At 49.6% G+C, this 19,224-nt stretch overlaps 2 protein-coding genes and 2 non-coding genes across 5 annotated transcripts in view; 3 read left to right on the top strand and 1 right to left on the bottom strand.

Moving 5' to 3' along the window:
* Window positions 1–12,279, top strand: part of prkar2aa (protein kinase, cAMP-dependent, regulatory, type II, alpha A) — a 30,104-nt gene extending 17,825 nt beyond the window's left edge. The window contains exons 3-11 of the mRNA XM_076153955.1: window positions 4,809–4,844; window positions 7,454–7,590; window positions 7,683–7,789; window positions 9,256–9,397; window positions 10,104–10,205; window positions 10,369–10,443; window positions 10,547–10,612; window positions 10,838–10,976; window positions 11,509–12,279. Of these exons, the coding sequence (XP_076010070.1) occupies window positions 4,809–4,844; window positions 7,454–7,590; window positions 7,683–7,789; window positions 9,256–9,397; window positions 10,104–10,205; window positions 10,369–10,443; window positions 10,547–10,612; window positions 10,838–10,976; window positions 11,509–11,633 (929 nt within the window). The 3' untranslated portion in view covers window positions 11,634–12,279. The remainder of the gene's footprint in view (window positions 1–4,808; window positions 4,845–7,453; window positions 7,591–7,682; window positions 7,790–9,255; window positions 9,398–10,103; window positions 10,206–10,368; window positions 10,444–10,546; window positions 10,613–10,837; window positions 10,977–11,508) is intronic.
* A 953-nt stretch (window positions 12,280–13,232) lies between these two features.
* Window positions 13,233–19,224, top strand: part of hyal3 (hyaluronidase 3) — a 7,155-nt gene continuing 1,163 nt past the window's right edge. The window contains exons 1-5 of one of the 2 annotated variants that reach the window (XM_076153954.1): window positions 13,387–13,495; window positions 17,201–17,442; window positions 17,527–17,962; window positions 18,050–18,197; window positions 19,200–19,224. The exon at window positions 19,200–19,224 is cut by the window's right edge and continues 102 nt beyond it. In XM_076153954.1, coding sequence (XP_076010069.1) covers window positions 17,224–17,442; window positions 17,527–17,962; window positions 18,050–18,197; window positions 19,200–19,224 — 828 coding nt within the window. In that variant the 5' untranslated portion in view covers window positions 13,387–13,495; window positions 17,201–17,223. Of the gene's footprint in view, window positions 13,496–15,484; window positions 16,813–17,200; window positions 17,443–17,526; window positions 17,963–18,049; window positions 18,198–19,199 lie in introns of those variants that run through there. The other variant, XM_076153952.1, reaches the window with a different exon arrangement.
* trnar-ccu (transfer RNA arginine (anticodon CCU)) lies at window positions 18,446–18,518 on the top strand. The gene has a single exon. It is a non-coding gene; the product is annotated as a tRNA-Arg (tRNA).
* Window positions 18,942–19,014, bottom strand: trnar-ccu (transfer RNA arginine (anticodon CCU)). Its single transcript has one exon. It is a non-coding gene; the product is annotated as a tRNA-Arg (tRNA).

Raw genomic sequence — 19,224 nt, forward strand, 5'->3', positions numbered from 1 at the left:
CACATCAACACACACACACACACACAGACATCACATGCATACACACACTCTCATGTCCTCCTGCTCTCAACAGAAGAAATGCCTTTGATGTGACTGATGAGAGACGCTAACTGTTTCATATTCCGTTCAGCTGAAGCTTCGCAAATTGCAAATTCCTTTTACATTGAACGTCTTCGTCCTCGTGCTCGCCTCTTCTCTCTCTCCACTCCTCACTCCTCCCTTTCCCCCCCACATAATGCAGGGCCAGTGTGTACAGTTGTCTGAACAGAAACACACCGGGACCCAAACCAGCGACCTTACGGAGCTCAGATCAGGACCTGAACAAAGCAGGACAGCTGTTTTCACACCTGTTCACTGAAACACACACAATCAATGCTGTCACGCGTGTGTGTGTGTGTGTGTGTGTGTGTGTGTGTGTGTGTGTGTGTGTGTGTGTGTGTGTGTGTGTGTGTGTGTGTGTGTGTGTGTGTGTGTGTGTGTGTGTGTGTGTGTGTGTGTGTGTGTGTGTGTGTGTGTGTGTGTGTGTGTGTGTGTGTGTGTGTGTGTGTGTGTGTGTGTGTGTGTGTGTGTGTGTGTGTGTGTGTGTGTCCCTCCCTCCCTCTCTCCATGCTGTGGTACCTGCAGTGATCTGACCTGTTTGAGAGTTTGCTTTGGATCAAAACAAGTGACTGTAAGCCGTCTGGAATGTCTCCTCCTGCTCTGTGGGTGCTGAGTGGATAACAGAGAGGTTGGAGAAAGGGAGAGCTTGATGCCACAGGGAGGAAGGGAAACATGGGGATCCTGGAGTGATGTTTGGTTATCACTGTCTTACACAACCTTTTCCCCTCTCTAACCCAAATGTGGAGCCTGTAAGGATCAGAAGGAGCTGTCAGTCATTCATTTAGAGTATGAGAACATTCAGACTGACTTATTATGTAGGTGTGACCGCACGCTTCTGTCTCTTCAAAGCGCCGCACGCTTCTTCCTTCTCACACCTGAAGGGGTTTGGGTTTATCCCTCGACTTCCTCCGGAGCTCTGTGCCGGGTCAGGAACCGTCTGATGTTGTAAAGCCCTTTGAGACTTAGTATGCGATATTGGACGACACATTTCGGCACAGTTGTTCTCGTACCACACGTTTCTCTTTGTAGCTTCCAGGTAGTTGTGACTCTAAAGCGTCTAACGCGACTCTAAACGTTATGATGGCGTGATCAATCAGCTTGAGATGTCATTTGGACTTGAGAACTCCTCTCCTCTTGTCTGTGGAGCTCTGACACCTGAGACACGACGGCCTTCAGACTTCAAAACCCCAGATTCTCTACTTTTCCAGTCTGAAGAACGAAGAGCAACAATGAACGCGTCACACAGATTGTGCAGATTTGCTAAAGAAAGGATTGTGTTCCGAGGCCGACGCCTGGGGCCCGGAACACACACATGAGCCACAGAGATGGATCTGTATCTTTTTGGCTGAGGATGTGTAACTTCTTCTGTTTAGCTCGGAGCTCCATTCAGCTGTAAGGGGGCCGCTTGTGTCCAGGTGTTGTTGAAGGGAACGCGGGCCTATTGGGTATCGGACCGGCACCGATCAGGAGATTTCAGGGCATGAAATTGAAACTTTCTCAGCCTCCTGTATTGTGCCGTCAGGTGTGTCTGTGTTGTTGTGAATCTTATCACCGTTGCCCACCTGTGTGTTCCCGTTTGGGAGAGAATGGCCGGTGTGATTTTGGCAGTCATGGTTGGAAAGTGTGTGGTTTCACGCTCAGTAAGAGGCCTCACTTACCTTTTCCCACCTTGAGCACGTATGGGAGGTGTGTGTGTGTGTGTGTGTGGGGGTAAACTGCCATCACCACTTTATTTATACGGTTTTATTTTGTAATAACAGAAGAAAATACCTTTTTTCTGCCAATGTGTCAAGGACGATGCGACCAGCTGAGTTTGTTTTCCCGAGGTCGACCTGGTGAGGAATATCCAACTGAATCATATAGAATGTGTAAGGAGTGAAGTGTGTAGTGAACCTAAATGTTCTAATAGAGGTTGAGGACAGGATGGTGGTAAGAAACGGACAGGAAGAGGTTCTAAAATGGAGGGAAGTGCATGAATGTAGGTAGCTGAGAAAAGGAGGCTGATGATAGACGAGGGAAAGATAAGAGAGAGAAAGGGAACAATAGAAGAGATGGATAATAATAGAAAAATGAAAGTAAGGTTGGAACTGAAGAGGAGAGATTAGCTAGTAAAGGTGGGGGCCTATATTGGTAAAGTGGTTTAGGACTGAGAGGGAACAGCAGCCATCAGGAATAGACGCAGTGATGACTAATGGGCCATAAAGTTTCCAGATACTTTTGAGGACTTGTTCCCTTTCAGTTGCCTTCTGCTTTCCTCCCACATCCACACAGTCGCTTCGTTTCTGCTCTCAACAGGTCGAGTTCAGTCCTTCTGAGGGGTTTAGTCCCTGAGACGGAACGACTCACTGAAACAGAGAAAGGTGTGGAAGATGTGGCAACAAGAGGTTCTACACGTGTCCAAACATCTGTTATGTGATTTAGTGGCTTGTGATCTCCATGAGTAGATGTCAAAACAAAAACATTGATTGATAACTGTAATAGAGATAAAGAAACCTGCGGGGAGTTCCCTGCTCAGGTGAGACACGCGGGGAAATGGACTCCTGTCGCCGCTCCTCCAGGAGTTCATTTTGGCCCAAGCTGATCCCTTTCTCTGCCAGTCGGTTTGGCAGGCGTCCAAATGTGGTTTGAATAAAGCTTCCTGTCCTTCAGAAACAAATGGTTTGAGTGCTGAAAGCAATTCAGAGAGAGAGAGAGACAGACAGACAGACAGACAGACAGACAGACAGACGGACAGACGGAGAGAGAGAGACTACGTTCACCATCACCAAGGATTCCAGGCAGGTGCTCGGCTGACGCACGTTCGTGTCTCCAAACATTCTGCAGTTTGGCCTCCTCGCATGTTTCACTTAAACCGAGACTGATTAACAACTACTGTGTATTGTGTGTGAGAGATCAGCTCATCTCATGTGATCAACATCAGAGTGAGCTGGTCGATCATGGTAGTTTGTAAGCAGCAGTCATGTGTTGATCATTGACCATCATCAGTTCTTGCACATGTGGCCTCGAGGGAACGTTGATGTTCAAAGTGTAACTGGTGTGTGTGAGCTGAGGGTTGAAGCAAAGTGGACCCCTGACACACACACTGACAGGACCAGGGTCTGTGAAGGTCGAGCAGACGGCCAAAGAGGCTGAATGTGTGGTGTGTATGCGAGAGTTGACACCTACGTACAAATACAGTTGAATTTCTGAAGTCACTCCTCACTCCTGTGTCTTTTCGTGTCTCCCTGGTATAAAGGGAGACTTGCGTACGATGTGTCTCCTTCCTGTCCTGCCCAGACTAAACACTGGGACGCCTCAGCTTAGTTGGCCGTGCTGTGGCCCCATACGTGTTGAGTGATGGCAAGAACGTTCTCCGCGGAGAGCAGAGTGTTAAAGAGCGTCCGTCTCCCCAGGTGACCGGGGGAAAGTGGTACGACTGTGCGAGTTTCCCCCAGGCTCCCGTCTTCACAGTCCACATCTAATGGACTGTGACAGCATGCTAATAAGGTAGTAAAGTGTGTGTGTGGCAGCAGTCCACAGTGGCTAGTAACAGACCTGTGTTAGAAAGCAGATGTGCTGGGCTCTCATGAGGCCACCATCCATATCCATTGCATATGGATATGGATCTCCCCCCACCCCCCTCTGCTTTGTTAGCACTGATGCATATTCATAGGCAGCAGATGCACAGCGGTGACATCATGCTGAGTGACATCACACTCTGTTAAAGCTGCTGCTCTCCCTCTGCCATCTCATCTAAGCAGGTCGCTTTCCATCAACTGTCCAGCTTCCAAATGAATGAAAGTCCAAATGAAATGAGTGAAGTTGTAGAATCGTGACTGAGCTAACAGGCGGGTTGTTCACTGTTACATGTGTGTGTGTGTTCATGTTACATGTGTGTGTGTTGATGAGCATGAAGCAGCTCCATGGTCTGAGGAGAGACGTTCATCTCATCCAGACTTTATGGAGACCAGTGGTTGACTTGATTCTACTCCACCTTGATTGAATGTAATGAGGAAGCTCTCAGCAGGCGGAGGCTAGGATTTGATTCCTTCACTACAGGAAGGTCAAAGGTCACGGCCAGCTAGATAACAGCCTCTCCTGCAGCTGCCAAGCAGCCAGCGTTTTGCTCAAGGACACTCAGGCAGGTCAGGTGCTTGTTATGAAGGCTCTCAGGCTGTCACACACACGCACACACGCACACGTGTTTTAAAGGAGAGAGAAACCAGATGTCCCGTCTTGGTGGTTCATGTAAACGGGCCCAGCAGCATCTGTGTGTCCAAATACTGAACCACAACAAGTCCCAATGTAAACACACTAACAAGTCTCCTCCTCCATGTGTGTGAGAGGAAGGAGAGGGGCAGGACATCTGTCCCTCACTGTCCATGCTGCTGTTTGATTAGAATCTCTCTCACTCTCACTCTCTCTCTCTCTCTCCTCTTCTGTCTGAGTATTCTAAGTGCACCTTATTAACGTCTCAGCATGTTGATGCAGAGTTATTAGCCTGATTAATCCATGAGGTCATCTTGTGGTGTCATTTTAATTGTGTATTGAATCTCTCTCCACCTCGCTCTGTCTTTTTCTCTCTCCACCTCGCTTCATTTCTCCACACACCTTTTCCTTCTTTACCCTCTACCTCCTCCTTTTCTTCTACATGTCCATGTTTGCAATGTGAAAACTATTGTTAATCTCACCTCTCTCCCCCCCCTCCCTCTCTCTCTCTCTCTCTGCAGCTCCACCACCCAGCAGATTTAACAGGAGAGTGTCAGGTAAGGTGTGTGTGTGTGTGTGTGTGTCTGTCATTGATGTCACACACTGACTAATCAGTGTTTTCCCGCTGCGTGTGTGCGTATGTCCTACATGTAGAGAGCGGCGCTCTGTGTTGTGGGTTTCTGTGTGTCTGCGCTCACCCGTCTGTGTGTCTGTGGCCTTGTGTATACCCGACTCTTCTTCTTCTGTTCTCTCACGCTCCGATTGGCTCGCCTAGTGTTTACGTATGAGTAATTGATTGTCGTCAGCCGCCACAGAGCGCTGCACTTTGATTAAGTCCCGGGCGTGGCCGCTGATGTTTATCTTTACCGCTGTCCTACTTTCATCACTGTTTACCCTGTTTGTCCACTGTGAGTCATAAAAGCTCATTGTGTGTCAGCTAGTATGAGCTCTGGATCCTCCCTGTGCGCTCACCTACGAGACCCAGCACTGAGATTTAAGGTCCAGATGCATGCCCCGTATGTTTAAACCTTAGGACAAGTTGAAGCTTGAAGTAGAAATGAACTTAAGCTAACTAACTACGGGGAAGTTACCATTAACGATTTTTTTAAAAAAAAAGGAGAAGGAAACACCAGGAGGAGAGGAGATGAGATCTGACCCTTCACTTCTCACACAGCGTCTCCACTCCCACATGCTGAGTACCTGTGTTTGCATGGTGACATTGTAAAACATGCAGAGCTACATGTATTTTAAAGTCATGAGTTTCTGTTTGCTGATAACCATGACATCGCTCCGTTCCATGCAGGGCTTTATTATTGCTGGTCGTTATGATGATGACATGATGTTTGCACCCTGCAGCTTCTGGCTCAGGTTATCATTACTTTGTGTTTACCTCTGCTTTCTACTTAAGATAAGATAATAATCATATCAATTATATTCACACAGAATCAAACAAAGACAGGGACCTACATGTCTGTGACTGACTGAATGTGGTCAGAGCGCTGAGTTGGCTGAATGAATTCCGTCCCCAGAGAGATGTAAAAATCAGTCACTGAGGCGGAACATGTGGAAGATTAGAGCCAGAGCGTTTCACTCAATAAGGCCTTAAATGTCACTTAGAGTGAGTGACAGAGGTGGGGACCCAGTGGCACCGTTCCTGACCCACTATAAGCCTCCAGGGCCTCGTATATCACACACAGAAATGGATTCACCTGTTTAAACTGTAGGTGATGAGCATTTTACTGTCTTGGCTTAGAAACTCAACTTGTACAGTCGTATCTGTGGCTTAATGAGTCATTTGTAGGTGTGTTTAGTGTAATTGTTTCCTGCTAAACGCTGCACACTGACGTACTGAAGACTCACAGCACTGTGAGGGTTCCAGGGCTAGTGTTGTTCCCTCTGGGCTTTAGTGGTGAAGTAATTAGTAGGAGATAGTTAAAGATAACCACATCATTGCAGACATGTCGTAGCTCCGTTGGCCTGAAACACGGCAGAATGAAGGAGTCGCTTGCGTGTTTGCTTCTGGTTTGTTTAGGTTCACACTGCCCAGTTACAAGTGGAGCACGGCTCGTAAACAAAGCTCACACAGAGTCACAGGCAGCTTGTTTATTGGCCAGAGTTTTGGTAGCCTGTCATCTCGCCAGGGTAGACGGACGTGTTTGGCAGTGGTGAGAGGCAAAACAAATCTGAGTCCAGGCCCTGAAACTGAAGCTCAGCACGTGGGACCTGCCTGGGCCTCACTGCTGTCTCTGATCCTGATGAAGATCACAGCTCCCCTCACCTGCCACATGTCAACATCAGTGTCTTTGTGCTCGCCTTGTTTAGGGTTCGATCCCTGTCATTAGTGTGGACGTCGTTACTCCTGATGAACCGTGTGTGTGTGTGTGTGTGTGTGTGTGTGTGTGTGTGTGTGTGTGTGTGTGTGTGTGTGTGTGTGTGTGTGTGTGTGTGTGTGTGTGTGTGTGTGTGTGTGTGTGTGTGTGTGTGTGTGTGTGTGTGTGTGTGTGTGTGGACACGCAGGCCTGATGTCTCCATTTCCCCTCACAGTGACAGATTTGTGTTGAATCCTAATGAGCACATTTAGGTGTGAGGTAGGAGGTGAAATACATTACACCTCCACCAAAGACACAGGGAGAGATACAGAACCAACACATTAATGTTAAACCTCATGGGCCTCAGCCAACTCTGGATCATAGAAGAAGAAGTGGATGCCTGTTGGTCTGCAGCTCATCAGTCACTTCATCCTCAGCTATTTATTGTCACTGAATCGGTGAATTCTTAAGAGTAGAAAATGACAACAAATAACTGACAAATGTTCAAGTCCAAGGTGAACCGATACCAAACGAGAGAGGAGACGCCACCTTCACTTCACTGTGACGTGTTGAAGGTCTTCACTCCAGCTGAGTCTAAACCTCAGCTGGTTGTGATTCCTCCTCCTCGTTCTTCTTCACTTGAAGTTTTGAAACAAACCTCTGCTGCTACTTTGTGTTCTGCATGTTGGATCCTAGATGTTTGAGTAAATGAGTCGCTGGATTGAAGGCGCTCGCCTCTCCACGCCTCCACAGGTTCTGCTTCTCGCCAGGATTGTTCCGTCTGATTACATTGTGCTGGCACAGGACATGTTGATGCTGTATGTTAAGCAGTGTGGTGCCTGGGTGTGTTGCTGCAGTGTGTGCGGAGGCGTTCAACCCAGACGAGGACGACGAGGACACGGAGCCCAGAGTGGTTCACCCCAAAACAGACGAGCAGCGCCTCAGACTGCAGGAGGCCTGCCGAGACATCCTGCTCTTCAAAACACTAGACCAGGTGAGTGCACACACACACACACACACACATCTGCTCATACCATTTAACCCCCCTGTATCTGACGTCCTCCCTCCTCCTCCTCTGTGGTACAGGAGCAGTTCTCGGAGGTGCTGGACGCCATGTTTGAGCTCCGGGTTCAGCCCCTGGAGCACGTCATCGACCAGGGAGACGACGGAGACAACTTCTACGTCATAGAGAGGTACGGCCGCGCTCAATCAAGAGGGATCCGTTTGTGTGTGTGTCTGTGCCACAGCCCACAGTGTGTGTGCCTGTGTGCATCACATCTGCGCTGATGATGGAGACCAGCAAGTCCAGTTTAACACACAGGGAGAGGAGGGGGGCGGGGCTTTGTTCCAGCGAACGATGGGTTTACTTTGTCTCCGCCTCTGTGTATATGTATACAGCAAGTGTGTGTATAGTAACCGCGAAGGGCCGTTGTGTGTAACTTTCCTCCCTCATTGCTGACGTGAGCGTCTGCTGTGTACACGGGTCCTCACAGGGCAACACACGCACGCGCACACACACACACACACACACACACACACACACACACACACACACACACACACACACACACACACACACACACACACACACACACACACGCTCCCCCCTCAGGCAGTGCCCCAGGACACACAGGCCTGGCTCAAGATGGAGTTTGGATATCAAAAAGGTTATAAGAGTCGACAGGAAAGTGGTGATTATGCACAGAGCAGCAGGAAGTCTTGTTAAGTGCCACTGTAACGTTCCCAGGAACCCACAGGGCGAGGAGGCGGGGATCAGATCAGATCACCGTAGGCGCCAATGTTTAGTTTGGTGTCTTAAGAAATTGGGCTGCGTTTGTTTAATCGACCTCCAGGAGGAGCAGCGCAGGAAAGACCTCCACCTGTGACCTCAGGCTGAGCCCCCGCCCTCTGCTCATTGTTGACCCCCATCCTGGCCTGAAGTCACGGTTGTTACGACAGAACCCAGCAGAGCCCGGCTCTTCCTGTGGGCACTCTCCCTTTGTGTCCCCACACATGTGACGGGCGGTGACCTTTCAGAGCGGCTCTCCTGCCTGCTGCTTTACCATCCTGGCCTGTAGGAAGTAGATGTGGGAGCTGGGTGTGGTGTTGGCATGGTTACAGAGCTAAACAGGGGTGTAAGGTCTTCATCAGCATGTGTAGGGTTAAACACAGCTGCTCTCCTGTCAGCTCCTCACAACGTCAGCTGTGGAGCCTCCTGGAGCCGTTGTGTAGTTTCATCGGTTCATGCTGGAGGTCTGAGCGGCGATGGCTGTCCACGCCGCCGCGGCTGAATAAGAGAAGCAGGGTTTAGCTGCAGCCAATCACAGGACGGGTCGCATTACAGGATGAGGCTTAATCCTGCCAGGCAACAACGCTGCAATTTACCTCCCCAGGTTTAATCCCCCCCACACACACACACACTCGCAGATATTCACACTGATGATCAAATGTTCCCAGGTACTTTGAGTCGCAACCAAATGTGTGTGAAGGCACCAAGCAAACATCTGTACACATCTGCTGCAACAACCAGACCACAGCTTACAATCTCTCTCTCTCTCTCTCTCTCTCTCTCTCTCTCTCTCTCTCTCTCTCTCTCTCTCTCTCTGTCTCTGTCTCTGTCGCTGTCGCTGTCTCTCTCTCTCTGCCTCTCTCTCTGCAGGGGTGTGTTTGACATCATGGTATCAGGAACATGTGTGGGTCAGTACAACCATAAGGGCAGCTTCGGGGAGCTGGCACTCATGTACAACACGCCACGGGCCGCCACCATCGCCGCCACCACGGAAGGGGCGCTATGGGGTCTGGTAAGAACACACACACACACACACAAGAACACTAAACCAGGATATTCACTCAGACTAGTGTGTGTGTGTGTGTGTTGTGTCGTTTAGACAAAGCAGCTTTAATAAACCAGCAGGGCTCTGTTCCAATCAGAGCTAATAGATAATCAATAATGCAGCCTGGAGCTCTGATCTTCCTCCTGACTCCTTCACCTGTAGCGTGTCCTGATTCTGGTTCTGTCCACTTCTTCAGCCATCTGTCCACAGATGAGACAGTCTGATGAAACGATCCATCTGTAACCTCTGTTTACACTCTGAGCTCTGAGGGTGAAGAGCTCCTCGTGTGTGTGTGTGTGTGTGTGTGTGTGTGTGTGTGTGTGTGTGTGTGTGTGTGTGTGTGTGTGTGTGTGTGTGTGTGTGTGTGTGTGTGTGTGTGTGTGTGTGTGTGTGTGTGTGTGTGTGTGTGTGTGTGTGTGTGTGTGTGTGTGTGTGTGTGTGTGTGTGTGTGTGTGTGTGTGTGTGTGTGTGTGTGTGTGTGTGTGTGTGTGTGCTCAGTTATGAACTCAGACCTGCTGCCTCACCCCCATCGGGCTGCAGCTCCACCTAGTGGCCGTGTCGGAGCGGTGCGGCTGTCTGAGGAAGCTTCCATAGTGAAGCAGCCTGTAGCTCCTCCCCCTCCAGCTCAACCTTTAGTTACATGACTCTGATCTAACGTGTGTGTGTGTCTCAGGATCGTGCCACATTTCGTAGACTCATCGTGAAGAACAACTACAAGAAGAGGAGGATGTACGAGTGCTTCATCGAGTCGGTGCCCTTACTCAAGTCCCTGGAGGTGAGACAGCTGGTTCTCCTGCTGGAGCTCACACAGAGATCCGTCCTCATGATGCTCACACTCCTCTGTCTCTCTCTCTTGCTCTCTCTCTCTCTCTCTCTCTCTCTCTCTCCGTCCCGTCCCGTCCCGTCCCGTCCCCTTGCCTTCGTCTTCCTCTGTCCAGGCCAATGAGAGGATGAAGATTGTGGACGTATTAGGAGCCAAGCAGTTCTCAGACGGCGAGCGAATCATCACACAGGTAAGAAGGAGGTGGGGAAGGAGGAGAACGTGTGGAGATCCTGAAGCTTCAGCACTGTGCCTCACTGTGTGTGTGTGTGTGTGTGTCCCCTCTCGCTGCACAGGGAGACAAGGCCGACTGCTTTTACGTCGTAGAATCTGGAGAGGTCAAGATCATGATGAAGAGTAAAGTAAGACCCTCCTCCTCTTCCTCGCCTCATAACACTGATTCAGCTGTAATTGGAACTGAAGCCACGGTCCACTCACCTTTTCCTCTCTTCGCTTCCCCTGTCTCCTCTCCTCTCCTCCTCCTGTCTCTTCTCCCTCTCTCCTCTCCTCCTCCTCTCCCGTCTCCTCTCCTCTCTCCTCTCCTGTCTCCTCTCCTCCTCCTCTCCTCTCTCCTCCTCCTCCTCCAGACGAAGGCGGACCATGCTGATAACACGGAGGTGGAGATCACTCGTTGTAGCAGAGGTCATTACTTTGGAGAGCTGGCCTTGGTCACCAACAAACCCCGAGCTGCCTCCGCCTACGCTGTGGGAAACGTCAAGCTCCTGGGTGAGATACAAGACAGGACACACACACTCCTACAGACAGAACACACACACACTCCTACAGACAGAACACACACACACTCCTACAGACAGAACACACACACTCCTACAGACAGAACACACACACACTCCTACAGACAGAACACACACACACTCCTACAGACAGAACACACACACACTCCTACAGACAGAACACACACACTCCTACAGACAGAACACACACACTCCTACAGACAGAACACACACACACGCCTACAGACAGAACACACACACACGCCTACAGACAGAACACACACACTCCTACAGACGGAACACACACACTCCTACAGACAGAACACACACACACTCCTACAGACAGAACACACACACACACACTCCTACAGACAGAACACACACACACGCCTAAAGACAGGACACACACACACACAAGACAGGACCCACTCCTAAAGACGCACATTATATATAAATCCTCTCTCTTCCCTTCTCTCTCTCTCTCTCTCTCTCTCTCTCCCCCCCCCCCCTCCCCCTCTGTGCAGTAATAGACGTGCAGGCCTTTGAGCGTCTCCTTGGCTCCTGTAAGGAGATCATGAAGAGGAACATCTCCCACTACGAGGAGCAGCTGGTGGCCCTGTTTGGCTCCAGCATGGACCTGAGAGACTGAGCCTCCCCCACCGCCCTCCGTGCCTTCTACACACACACACACACACACACACTCACACGCTCACACAAGGAATACGTTCTCTCTCAGTGAATGCATTGGTTATACACACTCATGATAAGCTTAACACCAACCGTCCAAACACACACACACACACACACACACACGCACAAAGACTTACACTCTGCTTCCCCTACAGCAGCTGGCACACACACACACACACGTAGGCACTGAGAAACGCCCACTCATCTTAGTTTGCTCACCTTTGTGCACATAAGAGCACAACACACTCCTTGATAAGCTCACCTTGTAGATGCACACACACACACACACACACGCACACGCACAACCACACACACACCTTGCTGAGCCCACACAATTGGGGCTGGGGCCAGCATCGACCTCACAGTATGACTGTCTGCACTGCACTGACCCCAATACAGTCACAGCAGTGTAAAGACGCTCACACACCATCTTCTTCATCTTCATCATCCTCTGGGCTTTACATTTACATAATCACTTCAACAACTTCAAAGATGTTCCAACAAGCCTCAGCCAAGGACACATAGCGTGCGCACACACACACACACACACACACACACACACACACACACACACACACACACACACACACACACACACACACACAGGTGAACATATAAAACACACAGGCGACCACATTTGCAAAAACACACACGGTGGTAAAATGGAGAGAGAGAGAGAGAGAAACTTTAAAGATTCACTGAAAAGGAAATTTAATCAAAAATGCAAAAAAAAAACACAAAAAAACAAGAAGTTTAAAGAAGTTTTAGAAACATTTTATGAAGATAAACAAAAAAAAAGCTTTGATAAAATATTATTTAAATAAAAAAGTGTTTCCTGTTGGGGAGACGTTTCGCTCCGTTTCTTCCTCTGCTGTCGTCGGTTGCGTTGCGTTGAGTTCGTGCTGGTGTTGTTGCAGTTCCACAGAAGAAGCAGTGAAACGACTCCGGCGCTCGCGGGCCGCCGTCGTCCTCGTCGTCACCATGGTCATCCTCAGCGACGCCACACTTCATCGTATTGAATTAATTCTGAACGTGTTGTTATTATTATTATTCTATTCCTTTATGCTTTTATTTTTATTTTTTGGTTTGTTTTACGTTGAGCAGTTCTGATGAAACGTTCGCCTCCATCTCTGACAAATAATGTAAACAAAGAGCAAAGATTCTGAAGACATTAGAGCTGATTTCTCCTTGATTATCCTTCAATGAGTTGTCCTGGATAAAAACAGAAAAAAATAAAGCAAACATTTTGGTAAACATCTCGCCTCTTTTGTGTGTCCAGGGGGGGACAGGGGGGACACGCCGACACAGGTTTATGTCTTTCCCAGAGGTCACACACACATTTGGCTCACATGTCTTGGTTCACTTTCTCAAATCAAAGGCTCTAAAGCTGAAACATTCTCAAAACATTCTTTGCTTTATTGCTTATATAACCTTCATACTGTCGAAGTTAAATGCCACTTCATCGAGGTTAAAATTAAAAACTCCATTAAGAATTATATTTTTACATTTGAGTAACTGCTTTTATGTAAATTTCAAACATTAACTTGCGCTTTGTTCCTCAGTTCAGACAAACATCGCAGCTTTCATGTGTTGTCGCGCTCAGACTCGATCAGAATCCTGTAGTAATACATCCTGGCCGCTAGATGGCAGACGTGCCCACAGATACACAGTGAGCGTTTCCTCCGAGCCCGAATCAGAGAAGGGGGCTGAGATCGGAATCCGAACCGGCCCCCGATCAGCTGTGGGGCCCGAACACGGGAAAGCTGAGAAAGACGCCTACGAAGAAGAAGGCGGTGAAGAGGAGGAGGAGCGACTCAAAATGTACGTAGAGACCAGAAACGCGTTAATGTTTGATTGTGTCTCGTGCCGAAGCTCTCCTACACTATTAACGTAACTTCCGACGTAAACCTGACGCAAACTCTGCTTTGCTTTAACGTAGATGGATCGAAACCCGCTTGTCTCACCTTAAATGGAAACTAAACCATAACTAATCATAACTCGCGGTTTAATTCGTATTTCTGCGCAATGGAAACCAACAAACTGTCAGCGGTGAAACTTCAAACCGAGTAAAGTGTCGCTCTAACACCTACATGAGGGTATATATAGACAGAGGCTGCGGATACGGAACCGCCGTGAATCCGACGGGACTGAAGCTTCCGGTCGCTCTTAGGTTTTGACAGCAAAGCTGAAACATTAACGAGGCTTCAGATCCCGTGTTCCGTGCCTGTAGACTTCTTTTGCTCGGTTAGGTTGTCCGTAAACTACATACACTAGTCTGTGTGTGTTATCTCATCTGTAGATGTTGTCGCTAATACTTTAAGCAAATAAAATGGAAAACTGACAACCAAATGTTCATAATTAAAATGTCAAACTGTTTTTTCTACGATCTGTAGTTGTGATACTTTCATTGACAGCTGAGGGTGGACGTTTGTTCCGTATAGTTGCCAGTAGGTGGCGGTGTTGCTGAGAATAAAAGCATTCAAATCATTTCTCCAACAAGACAGGTTTAAATTCCCGCCTTCCCACAATGCACCTGTGCAGGCCTTACCTGAAGCTGAGCTGAAGCTAATCTGTCTCTTCTTGTACAAATCTTTCCCCTCTCACTGAAGTTTTCCTTGTGGAGGTTCAAAGTCAAAGCTCATCCTCCATGTTTCCTTGTTTGTATGAGACATTTGGCTCAGCCGGCAGCTTCCTGTTGCATCCGTCTAACTTCCTCTCTGGTTTGCTCGTTGCGTCGCTGGCTTGTCTCTTCAGTTTGTCACTTTGGGCTCCGACCTCATCTGGGTGAGTTTACAACACCGCAAACTCTTTGGGATCAGTTTAGCTTTTATCACCCGGTGTTCTTAAACGCCTCATCTTCATCATCAGCTGGGTTTTTGCTGACTCATGTTGCACTGTAAGATGATGTTTGATATTTTATTGATGTAAAATGTTATGATATTGATAGTTTATCTGTCTGGGTTAGTAAAGTTGATTTTAACTAAAACATGAAGGAGAAGACGGCAGGAAGTCCAAAGACATGTCACTGCTGTTTAACCCCTGAAGGGAGCCAAACACACAGCCACTCCTGCCAGTGCCCTTGATCAAGGCACTCGGCTGTAGACCTGCAGTTTGTCGCTGGGTGTTGTGCTGTGGTCACATTTCATAATAAAGGTTTCTTCTTCTTCTTCTTCTTCTTCTTCTTCTCTTCCGTACTACTGTGCTGTGGGTTACACATCTAATACCATAGAGGCTCTCTGAGAGGCTCTTCACCCGCTCTTAATGTTTTTGTGAGTTTATCGTGGAAGCTCCAGATGTTGTTGACAAATCTTCATCGTTGCCGTTGCAGCGCCACCATCAGGTCGACTGATGTTTTGTTCTTTGTGCCTAAAGTCTGGGTTCAGTTTAATGCAATCGTTCGTGAGGCGCAGCATTTTTTGAAGAATAAGCCACGCCCACTCAACGTGAGTCGAAGAAAATCAAAAAACTAAAATATAACTTTTATCCAGGTTGATCCAGATGTTGGTGTGAGAGGGGGCGTGGCCATTAAATTACTTACAGTTTAAAAGTTATGACGTTAAATAAGTGAAAGGTCAAAGTGCAGCGCCACCATCAGGCTCAACGGGATCAAATGTATTGCTCGTCTCAAACTGCCCCGTCGTGTAATCGGACCGACCACAAAACCGGAGCGACGTTAAGTTGAACTGAAACGTTTCCTGCATGGAGCCTGAAGGGTCGGAGGTCAGTCCATTTTCATTTACAGGTCTTTTTAGAGATTAAACAGGTTTTTAAGGTAAAGTTCATCTAAAACAGGATCATCTGTTCCCATAGGTCCCAACCCAAACGAGACGAGCTGCATCCATCCCCGATCTCCAGCTGTCCTCAGGAACCTGCTGAGGCACTTGGTGACATCTCAACTCTGGATGGACGAGTTAACAAAGCTGTTGAAGGCATCTTGACATTGAGTGTGAGAGTCGAACCTGTGAGCGAGCTCCTGGCAGACTGTGAACATCAGGAGAAGATCCGCGTGGTCCCGATCCACCGCCGTCCGGACCTGCTGGTTCCCTGCGCTGACCTGGTGAACTCTGAGTGGCAGAGGAGCCAGGCGGCCCGTGTCCACTCGCTCCAGAAGTCCCGTCCAGAGTTTCCCGTCTGCCTGGTTCTCCTCCGCGGCCACAAGGAGGCAGAGCGTCTGCTCGGCCACGCCCGCCTGTCGCTGGTTGTGGGCGGCGGCGGAGGGAGCCTCTTTGTGGAGTCAGTGGTGGTGTCCAAAGCGGAGCGGGGGCGGGGCCACGGTCGCACACTGATGGAGGAGACAGAGCGCTACGCCAAGAGCCGCGGGTTCAAGCGCCTGTGCCTCACCACGCACGACAAGCAGCACTTCTACGCTCACCTGGGCTACGTGCTCTCCACGCCCGTCCAGAATGCAGGCGCCATGACGACGTTCGTTCCCATGGAGACGCTGCTGAGGTTTTCCAGAGTGTCGAATGACGAGATCAGGACGCAGACGCAGGCTAAAATGGACGCTCACACACCACAGAGGGACAGAACTCCTTCCAGAGTAGATCCTCCTCTTCCTCCTCCTCCTTCATCCATCGCTCCTCCTTCATCCATCCCACCTCCTCCTCCACCACCTTCATCCATCACTTCTCCTCCTCTTCCTCCTCCACCTCCTTCATCCATCGCTCCTCCTCCTCCACCTCCTTCATCCATCGCTCCTCCTCCTCCTCCACCTCCTTCATCCATGGTTCATCCGTTCATCCAGGTTGTTCAGACTCTGACTGAAACTCCCTACAGAGACGCTATAGGAGTCTCCATCTTCTGGATGCACAAAGACATCTGACACACACACACACACACACACAGAGTACACCCTGTTGCTGCCTAGTGAAGCACGATCCAGTGATGTCGTGTAAACTGAACACTCCTGACTTCAGCTGCGATGTGTATACAGGAAGTTCCTGTAGGTGTTTGGTTCTTTCATGTCGGATCCCTGACAGACGACCAAAGTGACTAAACGGTGATCTGCTCCTGTTGGCGACTTCAGCTTTGAGTTCACATGGTTGAACTTCACTCTGGCGTTGACATCATGTTAAAGGCGTCTGATGTTGATGATGGAAAAACACTGAAATAAAGAGAATTTCCCTGAAGGTCCCAGGTTTTTGGTTCATGTGTTTCTGCTGTGGTTTGTAGTGTATCTCTCTGTTTCAGGTCAAATCCCTGCTGGGTCCCCTGATGACCCAACAAGGTTTCAGGTGATATTTAGGACCGATGTGTTTGATATCTGCTAAAAATTTAAAATATCTCCAGGACCAGGATGAAGTGGGTTCTCCATCCTGGTGCCTTGTTCAAGGGCAATGGCAGGGGTAATGAACCCAGCAGGCCTATTTTTGATAGGCTGGGAAAAACCAGAGTAGCTGGAGGAACCGTGTGGAGAGACAGGAGGAGAACTCAGGACCAGAGCGGGACTCAAACCTGTGAGGCAACTGTGCCACAGGTGGACTCAAGCGACGATCATATCTCATGGTCGTTCTTCTCTCCTGTCAGGACGTGCTGGCGGCCGGTCAGCCATGGTGCCGCCTCTCCTCCTCTTCCTCCCTCTCCTGCCGTGTGCCTCTGCCGCCGCCGCCCCGCCTCCTCTGGCCGCCGCGGCTCCTCTCCTGCCGGGTCGGCCCTTTGTTGTGGTCTGGAACATGCCGACGTCGCGCTGCCAGAAGCGCTTCGACGTCCATCTGGACCTGAGAGACTTTGACATCGTGCAGAACCGACGGCAGAGCTTCCAGGGTGAGGTGAGCGAGGCACCGCCCCGGTCCAGTGGCTCCTCAACCGGCTGATGTCTGTATTGATGATGAAATGTTTTTTTTACTCTCCAGAAAGTGAGCCTCTTCTACCGAGGCCGCCTGGGTAAATACCCATACCTCTCTAAAGATGGCCGCTGGGTGAACGGAGGCATACCGCAGCTCGGTGACCTCGCCGCTCACCTTTCCCTCGCAGAGACGCAGATATCCAACCTGCTGCTACCCAACTTCACCGGGTCGGCCGTCGTGGACTGGGAGGAGTGGCGGCCGTTGTGGAACAGGAACTTCGGAAGAAAGGCGGAGTACCGAAGACTGTCTGAGTGGCTGGTGAGGCGGGAGAGACCAGATTTGCCAGACGAGGAGACGACGGCTGCAGCCAGGAGAGAGTTTGAGGAGAGTGCTCGGAGGTTCATGGAGGAGACCCTTCGGCTGGCGGTCAGACTTCGTCCCAAAGGACTCTGGGGGTTTTATGGTTTCCCCTACTGCTACAACTGGCACCAGATAAAGACAGGCAGGTCTCTACTCTCTCCCCACATGTTCACCCTTCTAAACCGGCTCCTGAGATGTAACCTCTCTCTTATGTGGTGTGTGTGATCAGACCAAAGCTACACCGGACGCTGCCACAGTGGAACCAGGGGCCAGAACGACCGTCTGTCCTGGCTCTGGTCCCAGTCTGCTGCTCTCTATCCCAGCATCTATCTGCCACAGAGGCTGGCAGGGTCCAGCGACGCAGCTCTGATGGTCAGGTACAGACACACTCCTGATCCAGATCCTACCCATCCAGATCCTTCTGATCCATTTTTTTGAAGCCTGACTGTACCGTCCTTAGTCTCTGCTACTATCTAGAAGTAACCAAGTGTTAACACAGGACAATCTATAGACTATGACTCCTCTTATTCAGCTGCTCTGCTATGAGTCACAGACCGGATTCTGTCTATTGTTCATTTCAGTCATGCTGCCTGGATCCGTTTCTGTCCGGTCAGCAGTGTGTACAGCCCCAGTGGCCTAATGGATAAGGCACTGGCCTCCTAAGCCAGGGATTGTGGGTTCGAGTCCCATCTGGGGTGTCTGACAGCAGAGTGGCGCAGCGGAAGCGTGCTGGGCCCATAACCCAGAGGTCGATGGATCGAAACCATCCTCTGCTAAGCTTTTCATCAAAGAAAACACAACAACAGACGGACATCACAAGTAAAAGTACATGTGTTACCAACATGTATTGTGGCAGATGTTGACACATTTCCATTGATTCTTCAGGCCGATGTTCTGTGGATCTGGAACAGGTTTATCATGCATGCATGAACTCGTTGTGCCGATTCATGTTTATGGAGGAAGAACCCTGAAGCTTCAGTCTGGAGCAGAGACTCCTGGTTCTGAGCTTTGATGTTCCCTCTCTTCATGATCTTCTAAAAGCTTAGCAGAGGATGGTTTCGATCCATCGACCTCTGGGTCATGGGCCCAGCACGCTTCCGCTGCGCCACTCTGCTATCAACTACCCCAGATGGGACTCGAACCCACAATCCCTGGCTTAGGAGGCCAGTGCCTTATCCATTGGGCCACTGGGGCTTTGATGTTCCCTGACAGTCACTGAATGACACTGTGAGTGGTCAGCATGTTGAGGGAAGAGTCAGGGTTGAGCACAGTGGGGAACAAGTGGAGACACACACACACACACACACACACACACACACACACCAAGGCCAGCATAAATCTGATCATGAACCTCTAACCTTCTGCCTTTGGTCGCACAGACACAGACTGCTGGAGGCCTTGAGG

This window comes from Genypterus blacodes, unplaced genomic scaffold (genome assembly GCF_046128005.1).
Source record: "Genypterus blacodes isolate CSIRO-AG114 ecotype Tasmania unplaced genomic scaffold, CSIRO-AGI_Gbla_v1 ptg000060l_1, whole genome shotgun sequence".
NCBI classification, from domain to species: Eukaryota; Metazoa; Chordata; class Actinopteri; order Ophidiiformes; family Ophidiidae; genus Genypterus; species Genypterus blacodes.